We start from the raw sequence: 26637 nt of genomic DNA, 5'->3' as shown, positions 1-26637 counted from the left end.
TATTCTGGAAACACCACAGAGGGCTCTGTGACCCAAGTGAAGCTGTCAGGAGCTCAGCACAAAGCTTGGGTACCTCTGTGCTATGTTCTTATCATGGCAGCACCGACACCACCTCATTTATCATTACCTCTGCATCTGTGCCCCCTCTGGGACCAGGGAACACAGAAAGGAGCTCAACTTGAGCTCCATTTCAGCCCTGAAATCCCAGCTTCTCCCCAGCTCTCTGAAAGGCAGGTGGAGCTTAAGGAAAAGCTGAGCCCAAGTCAGAAAAGCCTGGATCATTGCTTTAGGTGTTCTGCCCCACAGTGCTGCCCAGGGAGCACTGCAGCACCAAATGAAGCCTGGTGTGAGCCCAAGGGCAAAGGAACAATAAAAACAGTGAGTCTGGGTATTAAACAGTGAGTTTGGGTATTAAATTGAGTTACAGGGACGTGAGGAGCCCACTCCCAGCTCACTTGGACAGCACATCCCAGTCCAAGCCCACCAATCCTGAAAGGTGTGGCAGGAAAAACCCAAACCAAACAATTCCTGCTGCTGAGCTGATGAAATCACAGCAATCCCTCCTGCTTCAGCTGCTTCTTTACTCATTGTGCAGAAATCATCTCCCAAGGGTCCAGCTGCTTTCTGGCTGTGCCCCTCATCAAAATCACTGCCCAGCACCAGACATGAAAAGGTTTTGCCTGACCAAATATGACAGAATCCTCACAGAGACTGAGCCCAGTGACTCCCAGAGAGCTCTGCACATTGTCCCTCACAGCAGCTGGCGTGTCAGCAATTAAATCACTTCTTTTAAATTACTCCCCCCACACACAGAGTTTCTATGTGTCATTAAAATCATCCCTGATGTAAAAATAAATAAATAAAATGTAAAAGATGTAATAAGAAATAAGATGTAAAAATAAATAAATAATAAGATGTGAAAGTAATAACAATGAGATGTAAAGATAATAATAATAAGATGTAAAAATAAATAAATAAAATGCTTATACTTGTTGGATTTCTTCTCTTGTAGGTATTGATTTCTCTCCTTGCACAGCTGCCTCTGTCCCAGACAGGTCCCAGCCCTGCCTTCAGGACTCCCAGATCAGAGTTTGGCTAAAACAAGGGCAAATCCCAGGGGAAAGGAGAGAAGGGAACACAGAACTCCAGGAGATAAACCAAAGGTGTTTAATGCTGGCTGGGGAGGAGAGCAGAAAAAAATCCTCACTTACACAAAGCTGATGACAAGGAGCAGCTTGGAGACGCTCTGCAGGTGGAAGCCACTGGGGCTCTCCTCAGGGATGTGCCGTGTCTGAGTGGAACCTGAGGAGACGGGGATGCATTTGGGATGGGACACAGGGAAAGGAACCCCTGATCCTCTACCCACCCAACAACCCCGACACTCCCCTCTGTGAGCAAACCCCTGCTCACCTGCCACGTGCTTGATTCGATGGGCGACCTCCTCATCCGTGGGGGTGGTCACGGGGCTGAGCACCTCCTCCAGGTGGGGCACCCTCAGGTGGGCGTGGGCGCGTTTCCGCCGCCGCACCGTGGATTGCTTGCTCACCTTCTCTTTGGGGGATTGTCTGTGCACCTCAGCCAGGTACGTGCTCTCTGTTTTGGTCAGCTCGCTCTCTGCAGCACCAAGGGGGAGAATTTGGGAGAGAGAGAAAGGGTGAACCCCTCTGCTGTGATGCCTTAGGATTTTTGATTTCTATTTTTCACATATTTGCAGTTCTTTAGTGCGTAACTCCACAACCAGTGTGAGCTGGCTCTCCCATTCAGGGCAGACACAACAATTCCTCTCCAGGCCTGGCAATCAAGGATACTTGATCTGTTTTGGTCAGCTCACTCGCTGCAGCACCAGCGGGGAGCATTTGATAGAGACAGAAAGGTTTAACCTCTCTGCTGTGATGCCTTTGGATTTTAACTTTAATATTTTTCATCTGTTTGCAATTCTGCATTTCTTTTGTGCATAACTCCAAACCCCACACACAGTGGGAGCTGCTGCTTCCCCATTTTGGGCAGACACAACAATTCCTCTCCAGGCCTGGCAATCAAAGGACACTTGATCCGTTTTGGTCAGCTCACTCTCTGCAGCACCAACAGGGAGCATTTTATAGAGAGAGAAAGGTTTAACTCCTCTGCTGCAACCCCCTTAGGACTTTAGTTTTTATATTTTTCATCTATTTGTAACCCTGTAGTTCTTTGGTGTATAACTAAACTCCACACACAGTGGGAGCTGCTGCTTCCCCATTTTGTGCAGACACAACAATTCCTCTCCAGGATTTCAGCTTTTTTATTTTCCATCTACTTGAAAGAGATGATATTATATTTAATATTACTACTACTACTACCAATGATAATAAATTATATTTAATAATAGTATATTATTATTTTTCCATCTGTTTGTAACCCTGCAGTTCTTTAGTGCAGAACTCCAAACTCCACACACAGTGGGAGCTGCTGCTTCCCCATTTGGGGCAGACACAACAATTCCTCTCCAGGATTTTAGCTTTTCTGTTTTCCACCTACTTGAAATAGATTATATGATATTTAATACTAATGCTAATACTACTACTAATAAAAAATTATATTCAGTAATAGTATATTATTATTTTTCCATCTATTTGTAACCCTGCAGTTCTTTAGTGCAGAACTCCAAACCCCACACACAGTGGGAGCTGCTGCTTCCCCATTTGGGGCAGACACAACAATTCCTCTCCAGGCCTGGCAATCAAGGACACCTCACTGCCTCAGGGCCCAGAGATGGGAACAAAAGGGAGTTGGGGGCAGCAAACTTGGGGTCAATGACTTCATCAGCTGAAGCTGGAATTGGCAGATTCACCCCCAAAATGCAAATGGACCAAACTTATAAAAGTGTGAAACCCATGACCCATTGTCCATTTTTGGGTGTAATGTACTCAAATGTACCTGAAAGCCCTTCAATAAATCTGCTTTTCAGTCTCTTAATTTTGCTTGGCCACTGTTTTTAAGCAGCCCCAAAAAAGGCATCAGCTGGCCCAAAGAAGCTGCCAGAGCCTGAGAGATTTGTGCTCCACATTCCTCGCACCTTTTGCCAAAATTTGCCCCCAAACTGCCTGCCAGGGAGCAGGATTTGCTGCCCTGATTCATTCCAGCAGGTCATTTATTCCAGCTGTGGTTGCCCCTTTTGGAAACCACCCCAAGGCTGGCTCAGGCTGCCCACTCCCAGGGAAACCTGAGTGCCACTGTCAGTGCCACTCTTACCCAAGTGACGGAAATAATCCTCCAGGCCGCTCCAAAAATTCTTCTCAATGAAGGATTTCACCAGCCCCCAGGGCTGCTTCCTGTAGCGCAATTCTGTGGAAACCCTGTGAGGAGGAACAGGAACAGGTCACTCATTCTCCTGGTGATGATGTCAGTTCCCAATCTTTGTCAGTGTAAATCCAGGAAATAATCATGCACACTGTTATTTCTGGAATGCTCTCAGCCCTTCATGCTTCCAGAGGAGAAGCACTGCTGGAAAAATCCTTCCAAAGGCAGGAAGAGCCTCTCCCAGGAGCACTGCAGGGCCATTTGGCAGACATTTGGATTATCATTATTGAAATCACAGGGATAGAATTCACAGGGATATTGAAATCACTTTGCCCAGTTCCTCTGTTTAGTCCCAGGAAGTTCATCCTGTGCTTATCACAGTCTGAAAATGATAACAGGCTCTGCAAACCCCTGCATCCAAGACAGAGGCAAGAAAAATCTGTAAATCCTCTCCCTGATGCAGCTGTAACTCCTCTGCATCGATGTCAACCCAGCAGGTGAAAATCCTGCCCCTTCTCTTGGTGACAGGGCTGTCCCAGCAACAGGACAAAGAAGTGACAAAATCCTCACAGACACTGAGCCCAGAAAAACTACACAGTCCCTCACAGCAGCTGGTGTGTCAGCAATTCAATCACTTGTTTGAAATTACCCACACCACAGAGTTTTTATGTGCCATTAAAAATCTGTTAGCTGCATCCCTGAAGTGAAAAAATTTAAAAAATAAAAAAAAAAATTAAAAATAAAAAAATAAAATACTTGTTGGGTTTCTTCTCTTGTAGGTATTGAGTCCTCTCTTCTTGCACAGCTGTCTCTGTCCTGATTGTCACTGTCCCAGACAGGTCCCAGCCCTGCCTTTAGGATTCCCAAATCAGAGTTTGGCCAAAAAAAGGGCAAAACCCAGGGGAAAGGAGAAAAGGGAGCACAGAACTCCAGGAGATAAACCAAAGGTGTTTAACGCTGGCTGGGAGGGACAGCATTAAAAAAATTTAAAAAAAAAAACCAAAAAAGAAATAAACAAAGAAATTTTGAGGAACCTGAGTCGGCTTTTGTTCCTGGCCACGCGAGTCAGGGTGTAGCGGTTGATGGTGTAGAAATAATCGTGGTAGGGCACGTCGTGGGTGAGCACCTCGGCGTCGATGACGTAGCACTCGCTCTCCTGGCTGGCCTTGTACATTGTCTGTGGGGACAGCAGGGACACAAACAGTGCTGGGGGCCCGTGGGGAGGGACTGAGAACCTGACCCCGTGCTCTCTGAGGCTAACTTATTATTTTAAGACACTACATTATATTAGAGAATTATTTTAAGACACTATATTATATTAAAGATGGCTAGTTTATTATTATAAGATACTATATTATATTAGATAATTATTTTAAGACACTATATTATATTAAAGATGGTTAATTTATTATTATAAGATACTATATTATATTGAAGAAGGTTAATTATTATTTTAAGATACTATATTATATTAGAGAATTATTTTAAGACACTATATTATATTAAAGATGGCTAATTTATAATTATAAGACACCATATTATATTGAAGAAGGTTAATTTATTATTTTAAGATACTATATTATATTAAAGCATTATTTTAAGATACTATATTACATTGTAGAAGGCTAATTGATTATTTTAAGATACTATATTATATTAAGGAATTGTTTTTAAATAGCATATTATATTAAGGAATTATTTTAAGATACTATATTATACTAAAGGAGTTTAATTTATTATTGTAAGATAGTATATCATATTAGAGAATTATTTTGAGATACTATATTATATTAAGGAAGGCTAATTTATTATTTTAAGTTACTCTATTATATTAAGGAATAATTTTAAGATACTATATTATATTGAAGAAGGCTAATTTATTAGTTTAAGATACTATATTAAAGAATTACGATATTATATTAAAGATGGCTAATTTATTATTTTAAGATACTATATTATATTAGAGAATTATTTTAAGACACTATATTATATTAAAGATGGCTAATTTATTATTATAAGACACCATATTATATTGAAGAAGGTTAATTTATTATTTTAAGATACTATATTATATTAGAGAATTATTTTAAGATACTATATTATATTAAAGAAGGCTAATTTATTATTTTAAGATACTATATTAAAGAATTACTATATTATATTAAAGAAGGCTAATTTATTATTTTATTGTATTTATTAATTTATATGATATTAAGGAATTATTTTAAGATACTATATTATATTGTAGAAGGCTAATTTATTATTTTAAGATACTATATTGTATTAAGGAATTATTTTAAGATACTATATTATATTGAAGAAGGCTAATTTATTATTTTATTTTATTTATTAATTTATATGATATTAAGGAATTATTTTAAGATACTATATTATACTAAAGAAGGCTAATTTATTATTGTAAGATACTATATCATATTAGAGAATTATTTTGAGATACTATATTATATTAAAGAATTTTTTAAGATACTATATTATATTAAAGATGGCTAATTTATTATTTTAAGTTACTCTATTATATTAAGGAATTATTTTAAGATACTATATTATATTGTAGAAGGCTAATTTATTATTTTAAGATACTATATTGTATTAAGGAATTATTTTAAGATACCATATTATATTAAAGAATTATTTTAAGATACTATATTATATTGAATAAGGCTAACTTATTATTTTAAGATACTGTACTAAAGAATTACTATATTATATTGAAGAAGGCTAATTTATTATTTTAAGATACTATATTATATTATTCTTTTAATATACTATATTATATAGAAGAAGGCTAATTTAGTATTTTATTTTATTTATTAATTTATATGATATTAAGGAATTCTTTTAAGATACTATATTATATTAAAGACGGTTAATTTATTATTTTAAGATACTATATTATATTAAAGCATTATTTTAAGATACTATATTATATTATATTAAAAATGGCTAACTTATTATTTTAAGATACTATACCATATTAAAGAATTATTTTAAGATACTATATTGTATTGTAGAAGGCTAATTTATTATTTTAAGTAACTCTATTATATTAAGGAATTATTTTAAGATACCATATTATATTATAGAATTATTTTAAGATACTATATTATATTGAAGAAGGCTAACTTATTATTTTAAGATACTATATTAAAGAATTACTATATTATATTGAAGAAGGCTAATTTATTATTTAAAGATACTATATTACAGAATTACTATATTATATTAAAGAAGGCTAATTTATTATTTTATTTTATTTTATTTACTAATTTATATGATATTAAGGAATTATTTTAAGATACTATATTATATTAAAGAAGGCTAGTTTATTATTTTAAGTTACTCTGTTATATTAAGGAATTATTTTAATTATTGTATTGTATTATTAAGATACTGTATATATATTATGTATATATATTTTAATTAAAGAATTATTTTATCTTAAAATACTAAATTAGCCTTCTTCAATACAATATAGTGTCTTAAAAGAATTATTTAATATAATAGAGTAAGACACTATATTATATTAAAGAAGGCTAATTTATTATTTTAAAATACTATATTAAAGAATTACTATATTATATTAAAGAAGGCTAATTTATTATTTTAAGATACTATATTATATTAAGGAATTATTTTAAGATACCATATTATATTGAAGAAGGCTAATTTAGTATTTTGTTTTATTCATTAATTTATATGATATTAAGGAATTATTTTAAGATACTATATTATACTAAAGGAGTTTAATTTATTATTGTAAGATAGTATATCATATTAGAGAATTATTTTGAGATACTATATTATATTAAGGAAGGCTAATTTATTATTATAAATATCAATATTTATAAATATATTACAATTGTTATTTATAATTTATAAATATTATAATTATATTTATAATTATGAATATATTATTAAAAATATCAATATTATATTGAAGAAGGTTAATTTATTATTTTAAGACACTATATTATATTAGAGAATTATTTTAAGACACTATATTATATTAAAGATGGTTAATTTATTATTATAAGATACTATATTATATTGAAGAAGGCTAATTTATTATTTTAAGATACTATATTATATTATTCTTTTAATATACTATATTATATTAAAGAAGGCTAATTTATTATTTTATTTTATTTATTAATTTATATGATATTAAGGAATTCTTTTAAGATACTATGTTATATTAAAGACGGCTAATTTATTATTGTAAGATACTATATCATATTAGAGAATTATTTTGAGATACTATATTATATTAAAGAAGGCTAATTTATTATTTTAAGTTACTCTATTATATTAAGGAATTATTTTAAGATACTATATTATATTGAAGAAGGCTAATTTATTATTTTAAGATACTATATTAAAGAATTACTATATTATATTGAAGAAGGCTAATTTATTACTTTAAGATACTATATTATATTATATTATATTCAAGATGGCTAATTTATTATTTTAAGATACTATATTATATTAGAGAATTATTTTAAGATACTATATTATATTAAAGATGGCTAATTTATTATTATAAGATACTATATTATATTGAAGAAGGTTAATTTATTATTTTAAGATACTATATTATATTAAAGAATTGTTTTAAGATACTATATTATGTTAAAGAAGGCTAATTTATTATTTAAAGATACTATATTACAGAATTACTATATTATATTAAAGAAGGCTAATTTATTATTTTAATTTATTATTTTATTTTATTTATTAATTTATATGATATTAAGGAATTATTTTAAGATACTATATTATATTAAAGAAGGCTAATTTATTATTTTAAGTTACTCTATTATATTAAGGAATTATTTTAAGATACTATATTATATTGAAGAAGGCTAATTTATTATTTTAAGATACTATATTAAAGAATTACTATATTATATTGAAGAAGGCTAATTTATTATTTTAAGATACTATATTGTATTAAGGAATTATTTTTAGATAGCATATTATATTAAAGAATTATTTTAAGATACTATATTATATTGAAGAAGGCAAATTTATAATTTTAAGATACTATATTAAAGAATTACTATATTATATTGAAGAAGGCTAATTTAGTATTTTAAGATAAAATAATTCTTTAATATAATAGAGTATCTTAAAATACTAAATTAGCCTTCTTCAATATAATATAGTGTCTTAAAATAATTCTTTAATATAATAGAGTAAGACACTATATTATATTAAAGATGGCTAATTTAGTATTTTAAGATACTATATTATATTGTAGAAGGCTGATGTATTATTTTAAGATATTCTATTATATTAAAGAATTATTTTAAGACACTATATTATATTTAAGAAGGCTAATTTATTATTTTATTTTATTTATTAATTTATATGATATTAAAGAATTATTTTAAGATACTATATTATATTGAAGAAGGCTAACTTATTATTTTAAGATACTATATTACATCAGAGAATTATTTTGAGATACTATATTATAATAAGGAATTCTTTTAAGATACTATATTATATTAAAGATGGCTAATTTATTCTTTTAGGATACAATATAATATTAAAGAATTATTTTAACATAATATATTATAGAAGGCTAATTTATTCTTTTAAGATACTGTATTATATTAAAGAATTATTTTAGGATACTATACTATATTAAAGATGGCAAATTTATTATTTTAAGACACAGCTGGACTGTGATTGGCCATTAATTAAAAACAATCCACATGAAACCAATCAAACCATGACCAGTTGGTAAACAATGTCCAAACCACATTCCAAAGCAGCGAAACACAGGAGAAGCAAATCAGATAATTATTGTTTTCATTTTTCTCTGAGGCTTCTCAGCTTTTTCCAGAAGATGTGACAGCGCCACGCAGGGCAGGTCACTCACCTGAGTCTCCGTGACCGTGGCAGTTTTGGGGGCCAGGGGGTTGGTGAGGGTGATGGTGTACAGGATCACTCGGGTCTGGTTGCCATTCTCCTCCTTCTTCCAGGGGTGAAAGATGATGTCTGAGAGGAGAAAACATTCCAGGGATTGGGGAGGGATCTCTGGAAAGGCACAACCATCACCAAGGTGGGGATGGGATTTCCTTCCCCTTGGGGAGCCTGGCTGCTCTCGAGCTCAGCTGAGTGTGAAACCAAGGGCTCCTGGGCTAAATGTGAATATTTTCCCTTCTTTCAAGTGCAGGGAAAGGGAGAGAGGCTGGGGATTTATTTTCCCTTCTTTCAAGTGCAGGGAAAGGGAGAGAAGCTGGGGATTTATCTCCTTCAGCAAACCTACAGTTACAGGGAAAGGACTAGGACAAGCCAAGGCATCTCTCTGCAGCTCTGGCCGTGCCAGATGTGGAGCTAGAAGAGCTTTTCCCTCACGCTGTTAAGCCTTGAAGATCAGGCCTTAGGTGATGATAAAAAACAAGAAAATCAGCTTTTTCCATAAAAAAACTGCTCCAGATGGGCACACAGGTCCTGCTTGCTCTTGGTTACTACCAACATGGGACAGTGTGGCCAACTGGACAAAATCTGCTCAGAATGTCACCCAAGCAGAAAGAATTGTAACTCCAAGGCAGAGGTGATGGTAAAAAAGAAGAAAATCAGCTTTTTCCATAAAAAAACTGCTCCAGATGGGCACACAGGTCCTGCTTGCTTTTAGTTACCACCAACATGGGACAGTGTGGCCAATTGGGCAAAATCTGCTCAGAATGCCACCCCAAGCAGAAAAATTGTAATTCCAAAGCAGAGGTGATGTGTAAAAAAGAAGAAAATCAGCATTTTCCATAAAAAAACTGCTCCAGCTGTTAGAAAATGTAACCAGATGGGCACACAGGTCCTGCTTGCTTTTAGTTACCACCAACATGGGACAGTGTGGCCAACTGGACAAAATCTGCTCAGAATGTCACCCAAGCAGAAAGAATTGTAACTCCAAGGCAGAGGTGACGATAAAAAATAAGAAAATCAGTTTTTCCCACAAAAAAAAAGCTGTTCCAGCTGTTAAAAATGTAATCAGATGGGCACACAGGTCCTGCTTGCTTTTAGTTACCACCAACATGGGACAGTGTGGCCAATTGGGCAAAATCTGCTCAGAATGCCACCCAAGCAGAAAGAATTGTAACTCCAAGGCAGAGGTGATGGTAAAAAAGAAGAAAATCAGCTTTTTCCATAAAAAAACTGCTCCAGCTGTTAGAAAATGTAATCAGATGGGCACACAGGTCCTGCTTGCTCTTGGTTACCATCAGCATGGGACAGTGTGGCCAACTGGACAAAATCTGCTCAGAATGTCACCCAAGCAGAAAGAATTGTAACTCCAAGGCAGAGGTAATAGTAAAAAGGAAGAAAATCAGCTTTTTCCATAAAAACAGCTGTTCCAGCTGTTAGAAAATGAAACCAGATGGGCACACAGGTCCTGCTTGCTCTTGGTTACCACCAACATGGGACAGTGTGGCCAATTGGGCAAAATCTGCTCAGAATGTCACCCCAAGCAGAAAAAATTGTAATTCCAAAGCAGAGCCCTTCCCCTGCAGCCCCTTGGCAGATCCAGCAGCAGCAGCAGCAGCTCCCCAGTGTTTTGTGGAAGCAAACTCCAGAACTTTGTGAAAGTTGTAAAGCATTGGACACATGCAGAAATTTCTCTCCCTAAAAGACATGTGTGCCTCTGGGAACTCCAGATCCCTTTTTATCCCCCTCTCAAATACATAAGCATGCAATTTCACCATTGGGTTCATACCTATATTTCACATAGGTTCATACATATTCATTTTACAAATTTCACATGACATTTGCCACTAATTCTTCTTTATCAGAAAGAATTCCTAGGTCAGGTTGACCTGATCTCTGTTTCCCCTCCTTATCTCTGTCCTTCACTGACGCAGTTTCTCTGAGCAAAAACTTTTTGCAAGAACAAGCCGTGCTTTCAAAATACGGACTTAACTCCAAGATGTACATTTCACCTAGATCAAAATGGAAAATTCTGGAAAAAATTTCCAAAACTCTGGAAAATTTCCTCTCTGTCTCACCAGAGAAGCGGCGCTGCTCCATGAAGTCCCTCTGGAACTGGGAGTCAGTGAAGAGCAGGTCGTAGAGCTTGTCCACGCTGAAGTTGAACACCTCGTTCACGTACTGGCGGCCGTTCAGGTCCTCGTAAAAGGCTTGGACCTCCCCTGTGGGCAAAGAGAGCCTCAAGGTCCAGCCATGGCCCTCCAGGGTGATGGAAATTGTGCTTCCATAGCACAAGGACCTCCATATTTCCCTCAATATTTCCCTCAGAAGGAACCTAAAGGAAGGACCTCAACTGCTGCCTCAGGTTTAGCTTTTCTATTTTTCACATTCTGTGCTGCTTTAGTGTGTGGGTCTGGGTTCACATCAGGGGATGGTGAGCTCTGTGCACAGAGCAGGGAGACAAAACAATTCCTGCTCCAGCTGGGCACCAAGGACAAATGATCCAAATCTCAGCCCAAGAACATGAGCAATGGTGAATTTAAGAGAGAAAAACAAGCAGGGTGGGACCGGATGGGCTAAAGCTGGAATGGGACAATGAACTGCAAGGTGCAAACGGAGCAGAACTGATCCCAGGGAGAGACCCCGGGAGCGCTCGTGCATTTTGGGGCCATTTTGGTTCATCTTGGGTTCATTTTGGGACCATTTGGGTTCATCCTGGGTTCATTTTGGGGCCATTTTGGGTCATCTTGGGACCATTTGGGTTCACCTTGGGTTCATTTTGTGGCCATTTCAGTTCATCTTGGGTTCATTGTGGGATCATTTTGGTTCATCTTGGGACCGTTTTGGTTCATCCTGGGTTCATTTTGGGACCATTTTGGTTCACCTTGGGTGCAGCCCTGGCTGGGCTCTTGTGCTGCCCAAGGTGCATCCATGGAGGCCTTTTAATAAATCCCTGCTTTATTCTTTAACTCTGTCCAGCCCCTATTCTAGGCCAGCCTTCACAAAGCAACACAACCATTGTCCTGCACTGATCCCAGGGCAAGAAGTTGGGACACGAAAAGGGATCATTAATTACATAGGGAAGGGATAATTAATCATTTTAGGCACATCCTAAAATTTTTAGGCTCATCCTGAAATTCTTAGGCTCATCCTAAAATTTTTAGGCACATTCACTTTCTGCAGCCCACAATGGGAATTCTTTGCATCTCCAGGGTCCAGGAAAGGATTTCAGCAGTCACCACTCCGTTCCCTCACAGGAGGGATGGGATAAGGCTGGAGGAGCCCTGGTGGAGGGGCCTGTCCCCATTACCTTCATCGTGGGTGTCTGAGGAGTCGCTGAGCTCTGTGGGAATGTCCTCGTTGTCATTGAAGTCCAGGGAGGGGGAGTTCACAGGGCCAATGATGTCGATTTTCTCTCCCATGATGTTGGCAATGCCAAGGTCCTTCTCCACAGGACTCTCTGCCACTGCCTCCTCCTCCTCTGGGAGCACTCCATCGAACTGCAGCAAGGACAGGGCACAACAAGGCAAGATCAGCACCTGGAGGTGGGCTTTGTTTCAAAAAACCTCACATCTGTGAGCCAATCTCTGAATATTTGCCCTTGACATATCTGGGAATTAAACAGAGAGAGGAGGACAATTGCTATACAGTGTTTGTAAAACCTCCTCTCAGAAAATCAGTGTTCAAGGTTTGAGCACCACCAGGATTTTTGTTCAGACAAGCACAATGTTGTCCAATACTGGTTTTGGCTAAAAGAACCTGAGGTAATATCTAAACAAGGTCTGCTCTGCCATAATTCCAGGAGGGTACACACTATTTACTGAAGGCAGGGAAGAAATTATAACCCTTTTATGTCCAAAACTTTTCATCCAGAAGTACAGAAAGAAAAATGCTCTTGCTGCTGAGAGTCCCAGTGACAAAATCACTGCCCAAGGACTGAAATCAGCAGCGGTGGAAGAGGAGCTGGAGGATGAACGAACCTCATATGACCCATGGGGTGCTGGATTTCAGGGAAAACAAATTCCTGCTGCCAGGGGAGGGAGAAAACTCACCGAGGCTGGGGCTTCACTGCTGCCTGTGGAGGTCAGGGTGCTGGCAGTGACAGATTTCTTTGGCAGCTGAGGGCTGGCTTCGGGCTTGGCCTCCATGCTGCTCTTGGAGGAGCTGTCGTTGACTTCATTCTCCTCCACGGGGATTTCTTCGCAGTAGCTGGGACGCCACAGAGAACACAGGTTTTTATGGTTACCCCTCTCACAACAGCTACAGCTGCACACACAGAGCAAGTGAGAATGTTTCTATGAGGTCTCCAGGCTGTCCAGAGGCAGGAATGGCTCAGTGCAGGGCAGAGCAAGCCCCAGTTTTTTGGGTGTTTATACAGGGATTGACAAGCATCAGCATTTTCTGGCCATGCAACACTGCCTGGTCTTGTGACCAGGGTGCTTTGGAATTTCTAGAATTGCTCAGCTGGCTCAGCAGGCATTGCACTCCCTCCCAGTGATGTCTCAGGTTTCAGCTGTACTATTTTTCAGATTCTGTGCTGCTTTAGTGTGTGGGTCTGAGTTCGTATCAGGGGATGGTGAGCTCTGTGCACAGAGCAGGGAGACAAAACAATTCCAATTCCTTCTCTAGGAATTGAGAAGGAATTGTTGACAACTGACCAATTGTCAATACAAGTTTCAGGCCCAAGAGCACAAACAACACGGACTGAAGACAGAAAAACAAGATGGGGACTTGATAACCTAAAGCTGGAATGGGACAATGAACTGCAAGGTGCAAATGGAGCAGAACTGATCCCAGGGAGAGACCCCGGGAGCACTTGTGAATATTGGGACCATTTTGGGTCCATCTTGGGTTCATCTTGGGTTCATTTTGGTTCATCTTGGGTTCATTTTGGGACCATTTTGGTCCATCTTGGGTTCATTTTGGGTTCATTTTGGTTCATCTTGGGTTCATTTTGGGACCATTTTGGTTCATCTTAAGTTCATTTTGGGACCATTTTGGTTCATCCTGGGTTCATTCTGAGACCATTTTGGGTTCATCTTGGGTTCATTTTGGCACCGTTTTGGTTCATTTTGGGACCATTTTGGTTCATTTTGGGTTCATTGTGTGACCATTTTGCTTCATCTCGGGTGCAGCCCTGGCTGGGCTCTTGTGCTGCCCAAGGTGGATCCATTGAGGAGATCCTTTTAATAAAGGGATTATTTAACTCTATTCTTTAACTCTGTTCTAGGCCATCCTTCAGAAGGCATCACCAGCTTCCATGAGGAACCCTCCACCTCCAGCTTTGCAGGCATCACACATTCCAGAGCCACAGCTTGGCCAGGTCCCGGATGTGCCAGCACAGGCAGCTTTTGGGGCATGCAGCGCCTGTGCCAGGTCCCAGATGTGCCAGCACAGGCAGCTTTTGGGGCATGCAGCACCTGTGCCAGGTCCCGGATGTGCCAGCACAGGCAGCTCTTGGGGCATGCAGCACCTGTGCCAGGTCCCAGATGTGGCAGCACAGGCAGCTTTGGGGCATGCAGCACCTGTGCCAGGTCCCAGATGTGCCAGCACAGGCAGCTTTTGGGGCATGCAGCACCTGTGCCAGGTCCCGGATGTGCCAGCACAGGCAGCATTTGGGGCATGCAGCACCTGTGCCAGGTCCTGGATGTGCCAGCACAGGCAGCTTTTGGGGCATGCAGCGCCTGTGCCAGGTCCCAGATGTGCCAGCCCAGGCAGCTTTTGGGGCATGCAGCACCTGTGCCAGGTCCCAGATGTGCCAGCACAGGCAGCATTTGGGGCATGCAGCGCCTGTGCCAGGTCCCAGATGTGCCAGCACAGGCAGCTTTTGGGGCATGCAGCACCTGTGCCAGGTCCCAGATGTGCCAGCACAGGCAGCATTTGGGGCATGCAGCACCTGTGCCAGGTCCCAGATGTGCCAGCACAGGCAGCTTTTGGGGCATGCAGCACCTGTGCCAGGTCCCGGATGTGCCAGCACAGGCAGCTTTTGGGGCATGCAGCACCTGTGCCAGGTCCCAGATGTGCCAGCACAGGCAGCTTTTGGGGCATGCAGCACCTGTGCCAGGTCCCAGATGTGCCAGCACAGGCAGCATTTGGGGCATGCAGCGCCTGTGCCAGGTCCCAGATGTGCCAGCACAGGCAGCTCTTGGGGCATGCAGCACCTGTGCCAGGTCCCAGATGTGCCAGCACAGGCAGCTTTTGGGGCATGCAGCACCTGTGCCAGGTCCCAGATGTGCCAGCACAGGCAGCTTTTGGGGCATGCAGCGCCTGTGCCAGGTCCCAGATGTGCCAGCACAGGCAGCATTTGGGGCACGCAGCACCTGTGCCAGGTCCCAGATGTGCCAGCACAGGCAGCTCTTGGGGCATGCAGCGCCTGTGCCAGGTCCCAGATGTGCCAGCATCCAATGTGCATGCATTTGGGGCATGCAGCACCTGTGCCAGGTCCCAGATGTGCCAGCACAGGCAGCTTTTGGGGCATGCAGCACCTGTGCCAGGTCCCAGATGTGCCAGCACAGGCAGCTTTTGGGGCATGCAGCACCTGTGCCAGGTCCCGGATGTGCCAGCACAGGCAGCTTTTGGGGCATGCAGCACCTGTGCCAGGTCCCGGATGTGCCAGCACAGGCAGCTTTTGGGGCATGCAGCGCCTGTGCCAGGTCCCGGATGTGCCAGCCCAGGCAGCATTTGGGGCATGCAGCGCCTGTGCCAGGTCCCAGATGTGCCAGCACAGGCAGCTTTTGGGGCATGCAGCGCCTGTGCCAGGTCCCAGATGTGCCAGCACAGGCAGCTTTTGGGGCATGCAGCACCTGTGCCAGGTCCCAGATGTGCCAGCACAGGCAGCTTTTGGGGCATGCAGCACCCCCTGCTCCCCTGGGACCCCCAGTGCTCCCCCCAGAGAGCCCAGCCCTCCCCTCTCACCCCATGGTGTTGAAGTCATCGTCAGGAGGCACGTAGTCTTCGTCGTCGCTGGTCAGCCCCAGCTCGTTGCCGTAGCACTGGTGGACAAAGTGCCAGAGCTCCTTGGGGCACAGGGGCTGCAACAGGGACACCCAAAAATCACCAATGTGCAGCCAAAAATGCCAAAACACACTGAAATTATCTGGAATTGTCACTGCCAGGAGGACATTCCTTGCCCTGAAAGAATGGAGAGATTCTCATCCTTGAGGTGAGAGCCTTTCTGTGGGCTCTGCTCTGTGAAATTCCATTTTATGGAGATTATTATTATTATTATTATTATTATTATTATTATTATTATATTTTTATTACTTAATTTTTATATATACTTACATATTTATATTCATCGTTCTTATATTTACATTTATAGCTGCATTTTATCTATATTTATATTTTATTTCTATCATTATATATAATTCTATATGTATATAAATATATGAATATGCAAAATAGAAATATAATAACACCGGCATTATTTATTATTATTTATTATTATTTATTATTATTTATTATTATTTATTATAGAAATTATATATCTATATTTATAGATATAGAATTTTCATATATTATAGTAATAATTTAAAATGTCAATTATTTATTTATTTATATTTAAATGTTACTTTTTAAATTGTGTATTTTAATATGTTATATAAATAGATGTAATTATGATTTTGTTATAAATATAATACCCCATAATAAATATTATAAATTTTACAGTTATGGATAATGTTATATATAATTTTACATAGTATATGTAATGTATAAAATATATGTAGAATGTATTATATATATATATATATATATATATATTTTCTGCTGTGCCTCCACTCAATGTCTGCTGTTCCATCAAACCCCAAGATTTTATGAGTTTTGGTTTTTTTTCCCCTTAAACTTTTTGTTAAATTAAAGCTGCCTGAAGAATTCCAGCTGCAGGGAAAATTATCTAAAACAATCTATTAAAAAAATAATTCAAATAATCTAAAGCAATGAAGAAAAACATTTCCTGCTGCAGTTTGGAATCAAAAGGAGTTGGTGTCACCAGACACCCCTGTGAAAAGTTAAAAAAAAGTAAAAAATAGAAAATAATTATCCAGACCACTGAAAAAAGCCCAGATTTTAGGGATGCAGGTCAGTGATCAGCACATGACTGTGACATGAGGCTCTGAAAAATGGGGCTTGTGATTTAAACTTGTGATTTAAAGATGTGCTACAGGGATGAAAGGGGATTTTTACCCCGAAAAACTTATGACCAACAACAAAGATTTCTTGGTAATGAGGGGGAAACAAACCCAGTGAACTTTTTCTGAGTTGCTGGCTTGAATTTTTTCCCATAGTAACTGCATGGGATAAGGAGGAATTTTTAAATCTAGTTCCTCACAGCAGCAACCAAAAATATGGGGGAAAAAAACCTCTAACGAGGAATTTTCATCCAGAGAAATCTGCCTGCTCCTCCTCCTTCCCACACACAATAACTCACACCCATGTCTTATCAGGAAAACTGCACTCAGCTTTTTCTCCTTTTTTCCTGCATCCCACATTTGGAAAAAAGAGCTCTGGAAGTGTTTCCTGTGTTTATCAGCCCCTGCCTCAGCTCCTTTTTTGCCTTGACCTCGAGATCAAGGGCGCTGAATTCCATTTGGAGCTCCAAAAGCTGCTCAGGTTCCAACCACAGGCAAGGTGATCCTTTCTGCTCCTCAATCCTACTCTGAATTTTGGGACAGGGTATTCCTGGTGCCTCATTCCTCCTGAATTCCAGCCAGGACACCCCAAAATGCTGGAACATCAGGGCCAGAAATCCCCTCCATGCTGTGGAACAGATACTCAAATTAAATCCATGATTTACAGGAACAGATTTATTTTAAAATCCAACCCACTGAGCCCTCACCCAGTGCACCCACAACTGCCCTCACTTGGATTTGGGATGTCCTGAACATTCATTTTCTGTCCTGCTCTCTTGAGGGCTGCTCCACTGTGGAATTACAAACTTCCAAAAAAATAATTTAAAAATCCTTCCTGAGACCTTGATTCCTCAGCAGAGGCGGAGCGGCACCTACTGTGTGTGATTTACCCCAGAAAATCAGTGATTTCTCCCAGAAAATGGGTGATTGACCTCAAAAAACGGTGGTTTATGCCAGAAAATGGGTAATTAACACTAGAAAACAGGTGGTTTATCCCAAAAAATGGGTGATTAACCCAATAAAATAGGTGATTTATCCTAAAAAAAAGCAGGTGGTTTACCTCAGAAAATGGGTGATTAACTTTAAAAACCAGGTGGTTTATCCCAGAAACAGTGATTGTGCAGAAATGTTGACTTCCCAAGAAAACGGGTGTTTATCCAGAAATGGTGATCAAACCTCAGAAAACAGGTGATTTAGGCCAGAAAATGTGTGATTTCCCCCAGAAAATGGGTGATTAAACCTCGGAAAAAAAATTCCCTGCAAAAAGAGGGAATTGCCTCTGCAGTCACGAGCCTGCTCTGCCTAAACATTTGTGTTTCATGTCCCTGCTGCCCAAAACCACTTTTATTTGCTGTCCCTTCTGCCCAAACACTTGTGTTTCATGTCCCTAATGCCCAAAATCACTTTTATTTGCTGTCTCTGGGTGTTTTTCAGCCAGAAGTGATGCTCCTGCCCACATCCATCCCTCTGTACCTTGTCCAGCAGAGCATTCTGCCACAGTCTGAACATCATCATGTACGTCCTGTCCCGGGCCCCAAAGGAGGTAAAAAAGTGCTGGATGGGGAGAAAGAGAGAGAAAAATCAGCTCAGAAAAAGCCAAAAAACAGGTGAAAAACACAATAAAGCTGTTTGGGGTCACTTTGCAGCTGGAGTGAGCTCATGGAGAGGCTCTCACCAGGGAGTGAGCACTGAAACAGCTCTGTGAGAGAGGTGCTGCTGTAAAATCTGAATATTTCACCTGGCCCCACACCTGAGCTCCAAAAGCCTTTCAAGCCAATCTGTCCCATCCTTTCCCAGGTTTGGAAAACCCCACACAACCTCTCAATGTGCCCGCAGCCTCATCATTGGGATTACCTTTTCAGTGTCAGTGCAAACTTGGATGGCATTGGGAATGAGCCGGGCTGTCTTCTCCTTGGTCATGGAGCAGATGTCCTTCAAGCGAACTGTCAGCTGGGAACAGCACCAGGAAAGGGAGAAAATCATGAGAAAAGCAGCAGAAAAACCCTTCCAAAGTCAGTGTGAGCAGATCCCCGGGGTTGACAGCAGTGGCAGAGCATCACCAGGGAGGGAAAAAGAGCAAGAAAGAGGGAAATTCAAGAGAAAGAAAAACCTCATCAGTGTCTCCCAGGCAGGGAAAAACACCAGGAAAGGAAGAAAATCATGAGAAAGGCAGAAGAAAAGCCCTTCCAAAGCCAACGTGGGCACAGCCCCAAGGCTGCCAGCAGCGGGAAAGCTTCACCAGGCATGGAAAACCTCCAGGAAAGGGGGAAATTCAAGAGAAAGGCAGAGGAAAAACCTCATCAGTGTCTCCCAGGCAGGGAAAAACAGCAGGAAAGGGAGAAAATAATGAGAAAGGCAGCAAAAAAGCCCTTCCAAAGCCAATCTGAGCACAGCTCCAGGGTTGGCAGCAGTGGGACAATCTCACCAGTGTCTCCCAGGCAGGGAAAATCAGGAAAGGAAGAATATGACAAGCCTTTCGAGGCAATGTGGCAAACCCACGTGGGTGCACTGGAGAGCTCCACGGGTGTGTCACAGTGTCTGGTTGATAAGGAAGTGAGGTTGGGAGGTGTGACAAACCAGAGGCCAGATTGAAATGGCACCTGGTGTGATCACTGAGGACAGGGGTACACCTCTGAGAACACGGGGGGTTAAAAAGCAGAGAAAAACAGGCAGGGAAAAACACCAGGAAAGGGAGAAAATCATGAGAAAAGCAGCAGGAGAGCCCTTCCAAAGCCAATGTGAGCACAGCCCTGGGGTTGGCAGCAATGGGAGAGCCTCACCAAACATGGAAAAACACCAGGAAAGGGAGAAAATCATGAGAATGGCTTTGGAAGGGCTGTTCCTGCTGCCTATGGAGCAGAGCCCCGGGGTTGGCAGCAGTGGGAGAGCCTCACCAGGCAGGGAAAAACACCAGGAAAGGCAGAAATTCAAGACAAAGGCAGCAAAAAAAGCCCTTCCAAAGCCAATCTGAGCACAGGGTTGGCAGCAGTGGGACAATCTCACCAGTGTCTCCCAGGCAGGGAAAAAACACCAGGAAAGGCAGAAATTCAAGACAAAGGCAGCAGGAACGACCCTTCCAAAGCCAATGTGAGCACAGCCCTGAGGTTAACAGCAGTGGGACAATCTCAGCAGCGTCTCCCAGGCAGGGAAAACCACCAGGAAAGGGAGAAATTCATGAATAAGGCAGCAGAAGAGCCCTTCCAAAGCCAACGTGAGCCCGAGGGTTGGCAGCAATGGGAGAGCCTCACCAGGCATGGAAAAACACCAGGAAAGGGGGAAATTTGTGAGCAAAGCAGCAAGAACAGCCCTTCCAAAGCCAATGTTGGCACAGCCCTCAGTGGGAGAGCCTCACCAGGCAGGGAACAAGACCAGGAAAGGAGAAATTGATGGCAAAGGCAGCAGAGGAGCCTCACCAGTGTCTCCCAGCGGAAGATGTTGCTGTAGAAGCAGATCCAGTTCTCGGAGAGGTAGAGGCGGCCCTGCAGGAGAATGTCCCTCTGGAGGGCACATGAGTAATCTGGGGGAGGACAGCACGTGGTCAGAAAGGAGCAGAAAACCACAAGATGCCACCGATACCTTCAGAGTTTTGCCTTTGTGTTTTTCAGATCGTGAGCTGCATCAGCGCATGAGTCTAAACCCCATATAAACTCCATGTAAACTCCATATAAACTCCATATAAACTCCATATTAACTCCATATAAACTCCATATAAACTCCATATAAACTCCATATAAACTCCATATAAACTCCATATAAACTCCATATAAACTCCATATAAACTCCATATAAACTCCATATAAACTCCATATAAACTCATATAAACTCCATATAAACTCCATATTAACTCCATATAAACCCATATAAACTCCATATAACTCCATATAAACTCCATATTAACTCCATATAAACCCATATTAACTCCATATAAACTCCATATAAACTCCATATTAACTCCATATAAACTCCATATAAACTCCATATAAACTCCATATAAACTCCATATTAACTCCATATAAACCCCATATAAACTCCATATAAACTCCATATAAACTCCATATTAACTCCATATAAACCCCATATAAACTCCATATAAACTCCATATAAACTCCATATTAACTCCATATAAACTCCATATAAACTCCATATAAACCCCATATAAACCCCATATAAACTCCATATAAACTCTTCACATTTTGGTCAGAAAAAAGAATTCCTCTGGGCATGAAATTCAAGGACACCCAACAGCCTCAGGCCCCAAAAAGCACAAATAAAAGTGAACTGGGGAGGAGAGAAAACTGGGGGAATATGATCTCATGACATGAAGCTCTAATTGGACAATTAACCCCTGATATGTGCAAATAGACCAAACTTGTAATTGTGTGAAAAACTCATGACAGTACCTGAAGGCCCTTCATTAAATATATCCATGGATATATTTTTATAAAATATAATTATATATATATATATTATAATATATATGATATATTATATATGATATAATATATTTATATTATATTATAGTAAATTATATTTATATATTATAATAATATATCCATGTTTATATATAATATATAAATATACATATTATATATTATATATTATATATTATTTATTTAATCCATCTAGACATGGAAATAAAGTTACAGGACTGCTCTTTCACCTTTTTGGACATAAACCCCATTCATGATTGTGGAAGAATTTAAGTATGAAAACCTGGTTGGATCTGGGCTGCTTTTCTCCCCAGAGCCCCTTTATTGGAACAAAGTTACAGGATTGCTCTGTCACCTTTTTGGACATCAATCCCTGGTGTTTGTGGATTAATTTAAGAATGAAAACCTATATTATGAAATATATGAATATACGAAAATACATATTAACATATCAAAATATATATGTTATATATAAATATATATATCCATGTTTTCATATATAATATGCATGTTTATATATATTACATATTATATATTACATATTATATTATATATTATATATTATATATTATATATTATATATTATATATTATATATTATATATTATATATTATATATTATATATTATATATTATATATTATATATTATTTATTTAATCCATATAGACATGGAAATAAAGTTACAGGGCTGCTCTGTCTCTGTTTTGGGCATCAACCCCAGGTGTTAGTGGATGAATTTAAGAATGAAAACTTAGCTGGATCTGTGCTGCTCTCCTCCCCAGAGCCCCTTTATTGAAATAAAGTTCCAGGACTCTGTCAGCTTTTTGGACACCAACCCCAGGTGACTGAGGATGAATTTAAGAATGAAAACCTGGCTGGATTTGTGCTGTTCCCCTCCCCAGAGCCCCCTGGGGCTGCCCTTACCCACGATGAGGCGCTCGGAGTTTATTGGAATATTTTTTTATTGGAATAAAGTTCCAGGACTCTGTCACCATTTTGAACACAAGGCCCTGGTATTTCTGGATGAATTTAAGAATGAAAACCTGGCTGGGTTTGTGCTGTTCCCCTCCCCAGAGCCCCCTGGGGCTGGCCCTTACCCACGATGAGGCGCTCGGTGTCCGGGAGCTGCTTGAAGAGTTTCCTGAAATCCTCATTGCGCTGCTTGTACGTGGGGCTCAGCACCTGCAGGGAAAAAGGGGCTGTGAGGACAGGGGGCAGCTGGGACACGGGCTGGGGACAGCAGGGACACCTCAGGGACAGCAGGAGAAGGGGGGCAGAGGCACTGAGGAGCTCCCATCACAGCCCAGAGATGGGAGGGTTCGGGCTTTATGCAGGGAGGGAGAGGAAGAGGAGAACGTGGCTTGGGAAAGCAATCCGGGCTGGAAAGGGAAAAATCCTGGAAAGGCTGCAGCCCTGCCTGCTCAGGAGTTCTCTGTGCCTGCAGAGTTCCCTGTCCCTGCACAGGAGTTCTCTCTGTCCCTGCATGCTGACCAAGGTAGGGTGTGTGCTCTGCTTGCAGCACTCACCTGCCAAACACCAGCAATGGGGCAGCTACTCCAGGAAAATGGCGATTTGCCCCAGAAAATGGGGGGTTCAGAACATAAAATGAGGAATTCAGCACAGAAAATAGGTGATTTACCGCCCAAAATGAGGGATTCACCACAGAAAACAGGGGATTCACCACAGAAAACAGGGCATTCACCACAGAAAACAGGATTCAGCACAGAAAATAGATTTACCCCAGAAAACGGCTGATTTAGCATGGAAAATGGAGGACTTACCCCAGAAAAGGGGTAATTCAACCCAGAAAATGGGGAATTCACCCTAAAAAATGAGGGTTTGCCTCAGAAAATGGGGAATTGGGCCCTGCCAGAGGAGCTTGAGCAAGCACTGTCACTGAGAGCTCAGGATTCCGCATTCCCACCCCTCTCCCCACCAAACACAGCCACGTGCTGGGATAGTGAGAACACCTCACTCCCAAAGGGCTCTCCCAGATATCCCAGGCACTGAGCCCTGCCCTGCCCCTGTTCTGTGTCCTGGCCTCAGGGACCACAGGGCTGGAGGGACATCAGGGGTTTATGGGGTGACAGCCCACAGCTCCTCCACGCTGTGCCAGCTGCTCCCCACAGCCACAACCCCTTCAAATCCACATCTCCAGAGGATCTGCAATGCTCCTTTTCCCACAAACGCAGAGAAGGAGCCTCATTTTCCTTCTTTATCCAACAATCCAGAGGCACTGATCTCCTAGGGCAGAAATGTGGGAGTGTTCCAGCACTGAAGGGCCCCAAAATTCTGAATTTAGAGAAGGCAATTTCTGCTTAAGAATGGTGGTGGAGCCACAGGGGTGGGAGGAATACAGAGTTTATTTAGAATCAGCCTCACAGCTCTGCCAAAAGCTGTCAGATCGCAGCAGATTTGATGCTGGTTGTCAAATCACAGACAACCCCTCGCCCCCAAAAGCGTTCCCTGTTCCTCACAGCAGCTCAGAACTAGACACAGAATATTCCAACAGGAGCAGAGGGCCCACAGGAAGGGATCTCACTCTGAGCAAAACCTGCCAACCAGCTGATGACAGAAACATCAACTGTACTTCCCAAACTCCCAGCCTGAACATCTGGAAAAGATCTTGGTGTGAGATGGGCTCCAGCAAGAGCCCACGGCCAAGATTTCCAGGAACAAGCAGAGAGGATGGGGATGGAGTGGGGAAGGGGGATTGTAATCCCTGCAGGGCTGAGCTTGGGCTCAGCAGCAGCTCAAACCTGTCCTGGCAGAGCTCTGCCCTGCCAGGGCACAGCCAGCCCAGTTCAGACACTCACAGCTGGGATCCCATCAGGTCCAGGGCTGGCATTTCCTCCAGAGAAGTCCATAAATCCCTCCAGGTCCCACCAGGGCAGCTCTTGGTCCAGGCAAAGATCCCAGAGGGAGCCACACTCCAGCAGGGAATCCATCAGCTCCTTCCCTCAGCCCTGCTCAGCTGCCCAGCTCCACTGCAACTCTGCTCTTCCTGCTCCCTCTGCTCCTTCTTTATGTCCAAAGCCCAGAGGTGCAGCCTGGCAGGAGTCCAGGTGGGTTTAGGTGCCTTCCCCTGCTCTCCTGCCAACATCCAGGTAATCCAAAGCACACAGAGGTGCAGCCTGAGGAGTTCAGATGGGTTTAGGTGTCTTCCCCTGCTCTCCTGCCCACATCCAAAGCTCAGAAATGCAGCCTGGCAGAAGTCCAGGTGGAGTTAGGTGCCTTCCTCTGCTCTCCTGACAACATCCAGCTCATCCAAAGCACAGAGAGGTACAGCCTGAGGAGTCCAGGTGGGTTTAGGTGCCTTCCCCTGCTCACATCCAGCTCATCCAAAGCCCAGAGGAGCAGCCTTTCAGGAGTTTAGGTCAGTTTAGGTGCCTTCCTTCACTTTCCTGCCCACATCCAGGTAATCCAAAGCCCAGAGGTGCAGCCTGGCAGGAGTTCAGGTGGGTTTAGGTGCCTTTCTCTGCTCTCCTGCTCACATCCAAAGCTCAGAAATGCAGCCTGGCAGGAGTCCAGGTGGGTTTAGGTGCCTTTCTCTGCTCTCCTGCCCACATCCAAAGCTCAGAAATGCAGCCTGGCAGGAGTTCAGGTGGGTTTAGGTGCCTTCCTTCACTTTCCTGCTCACATCCAGGTAATCCAAAGCCCAGAGGTGCAGCCTGGCAGGAGTCCAGGTGGGTTTAGGTGCCTATCTCTGCTCTCCTGCTCACATCCAGGTAATCCAAAGCCCAGAGGAGCAGCCTTTCAGGAGTTTAGGTCAGTTTAGGTGCCTTCCTTCACTTTCCTGCCCACATCCAGGTAATCCAAAGCCCAGAGGTGCAGCCTGGCAGGAGTTCAGGTGGGTTTAGGTGCCTTTCTCTGCTCTCCTGCTCACATCCAAAGCTCAGAAATGCAGCCTGGCAGGAGTCCAGGTGGGTTTAGGTGCCTATCTCTGCTCTCCTGCTCACATCCAGGTAATCCAAAGCCCAAGGAGGTGCAGCCTGAGGAGTTCAGGTTAATTTAGGTGCCTTCCCCTGCTCTCCTGCCCACATCCAGCTCGTCCAAAGCAGAGAGAGGAGCAGCCTGACAGCAGTTTAGGTGCCTTCCCCTGCTCTCCTGCCCACATCCAAAGCTCAGAGGTGCAGCCTGGCAGGAGTCCAGGTGGGTTTAGGTGCCTTCCCCTGCTCTTCTGCCCACATCCAGCTCGTCCCAGGCAGCCCCTGAGGATCCCAGCGAGGATTTCCCCTCCAGAGCACTTTTCCCAAAGAGGCTCATGGGGGTGGTTGTGCTGCTGGGCACCCTCTGTGCTCTCCTGCTGCAGCCTCAGCAGTTTCTCGCTGTGGGCATCCCCTGCAGGAGCCCTGGCAGGTGTGAGCAGGGCAGCACAAGCCCCCAAATGTCCAGGAGTGCCAGACCCGACCCCACACAGCTCCGGCCCCGACTCACGCGGCTCCAACAGCTCCAGCTCAGCTCTCCCCTCTGTGGCAGCAGAAAAAGCAGCAATTCTGCCTCCTCAGTGCCTCAGGCTCTGCTCTCAAAGGCAGCCTCAGTCTCTGTGCTTCTCATGGAAGGGGCGGGCAGGGAAGATCCCAAAATGCCTCCCCATGGCTGCAGTGAGTGGAGCTGGGAACGCTGGCGGCCAATGCCCGGCAGTAACCCGGCCCTGCCTCCCAGCAGATGTTTCCTGTCATGGAAAGTTGCTGGACAGAGTGTGCTGGAGGCTGAGGGGAGCCTGGGACGTGGGCTGCTGTCCCACTCCCTGCACACGGGCCCCTGTCCCTCTCCCTGCAGGCCTCAGTGCCCTCCCAAACACAGGGGGGCTCCTGAGATCTGCCCACACTGGCTGGGACAGCAAATAC

General features: G+C 42.1%; 1 protein-coding gene across 10 annotated transcripts in view; it reads right to left on the bottom strand.

Annotated features, from left to right (window-relative positions):
- The window catches only part of GRAMD1B (GRAM domain containing 1B), a 145086-nt gene that overhangs the window by 8708 nt on the left and 109741 nt on the right, over positions 1-26637 (bottom strand). For 8 of the 10 annotated variants that reach the window (XM_064732270.1, XM_064732265.1, XM_064732266.1 and 5 more), the window contains 13 exons: positions 22885-22969; positions 20771-20874; positions 19212-19307; positions 18831-18911; positions 16144-16259; positions 13281-13494; positions 12539-12728; positions 11307-11450; positions 9188-9306; positions 4311-4453; positions 3229-3332; positions 1411-1614; positions 1212-1302 (listed from right to left, as the gene is read on the bottom strand). In XM_064732270.1, coding sequence (XP_064588340.1) covers positions 1212-1302; positions 1411-1614; positions 3229-3332; positions 4311-4453; positions 9188-9306; positions 11307-11450; positions 12539-12728; positions 13281-13494; positions 16144-16259; positions 18831-18911; positions 19212-19307; positions 20771-20874; positions 22885-22969 — 1691 coding nt within the window. The remainder of the gene's footprint in view (positions 1-1211; positions 1303-1410; positions 1615-3228; positions 3333-4310; positions 4454-9187; positions 9307-11306; positions 11451-12538; positions 12729-13280; positions 13495-16143; positions 16260-18830; positions 18912-19211; positions 19308-20770; positions 20875-22884; positions 22970-26637) is intronic. The other 2 variants (XM_064732268.1, XM_064732269.1) reach the window with 1 other exon arrangement.

This window comes from Zonotrichia leucophrys, chromosome 24 (genome assembly GCF_028769735.1).
Source record: "Zonotrichia leucophrys gambelii isolate GWCS_2022_RI chromosome 24, RI_Zleu_2.0, whole genome shotgun sequence".
NCBI lineage: Eukaryota > Metazoa > Chordata > Aves > Passeriformes > Passerellidae > Zonotrichia > Zonotrichia leucophrys.
This window is presented reverse-complemented; position numbering and strand designations above follow the sequence as displayed.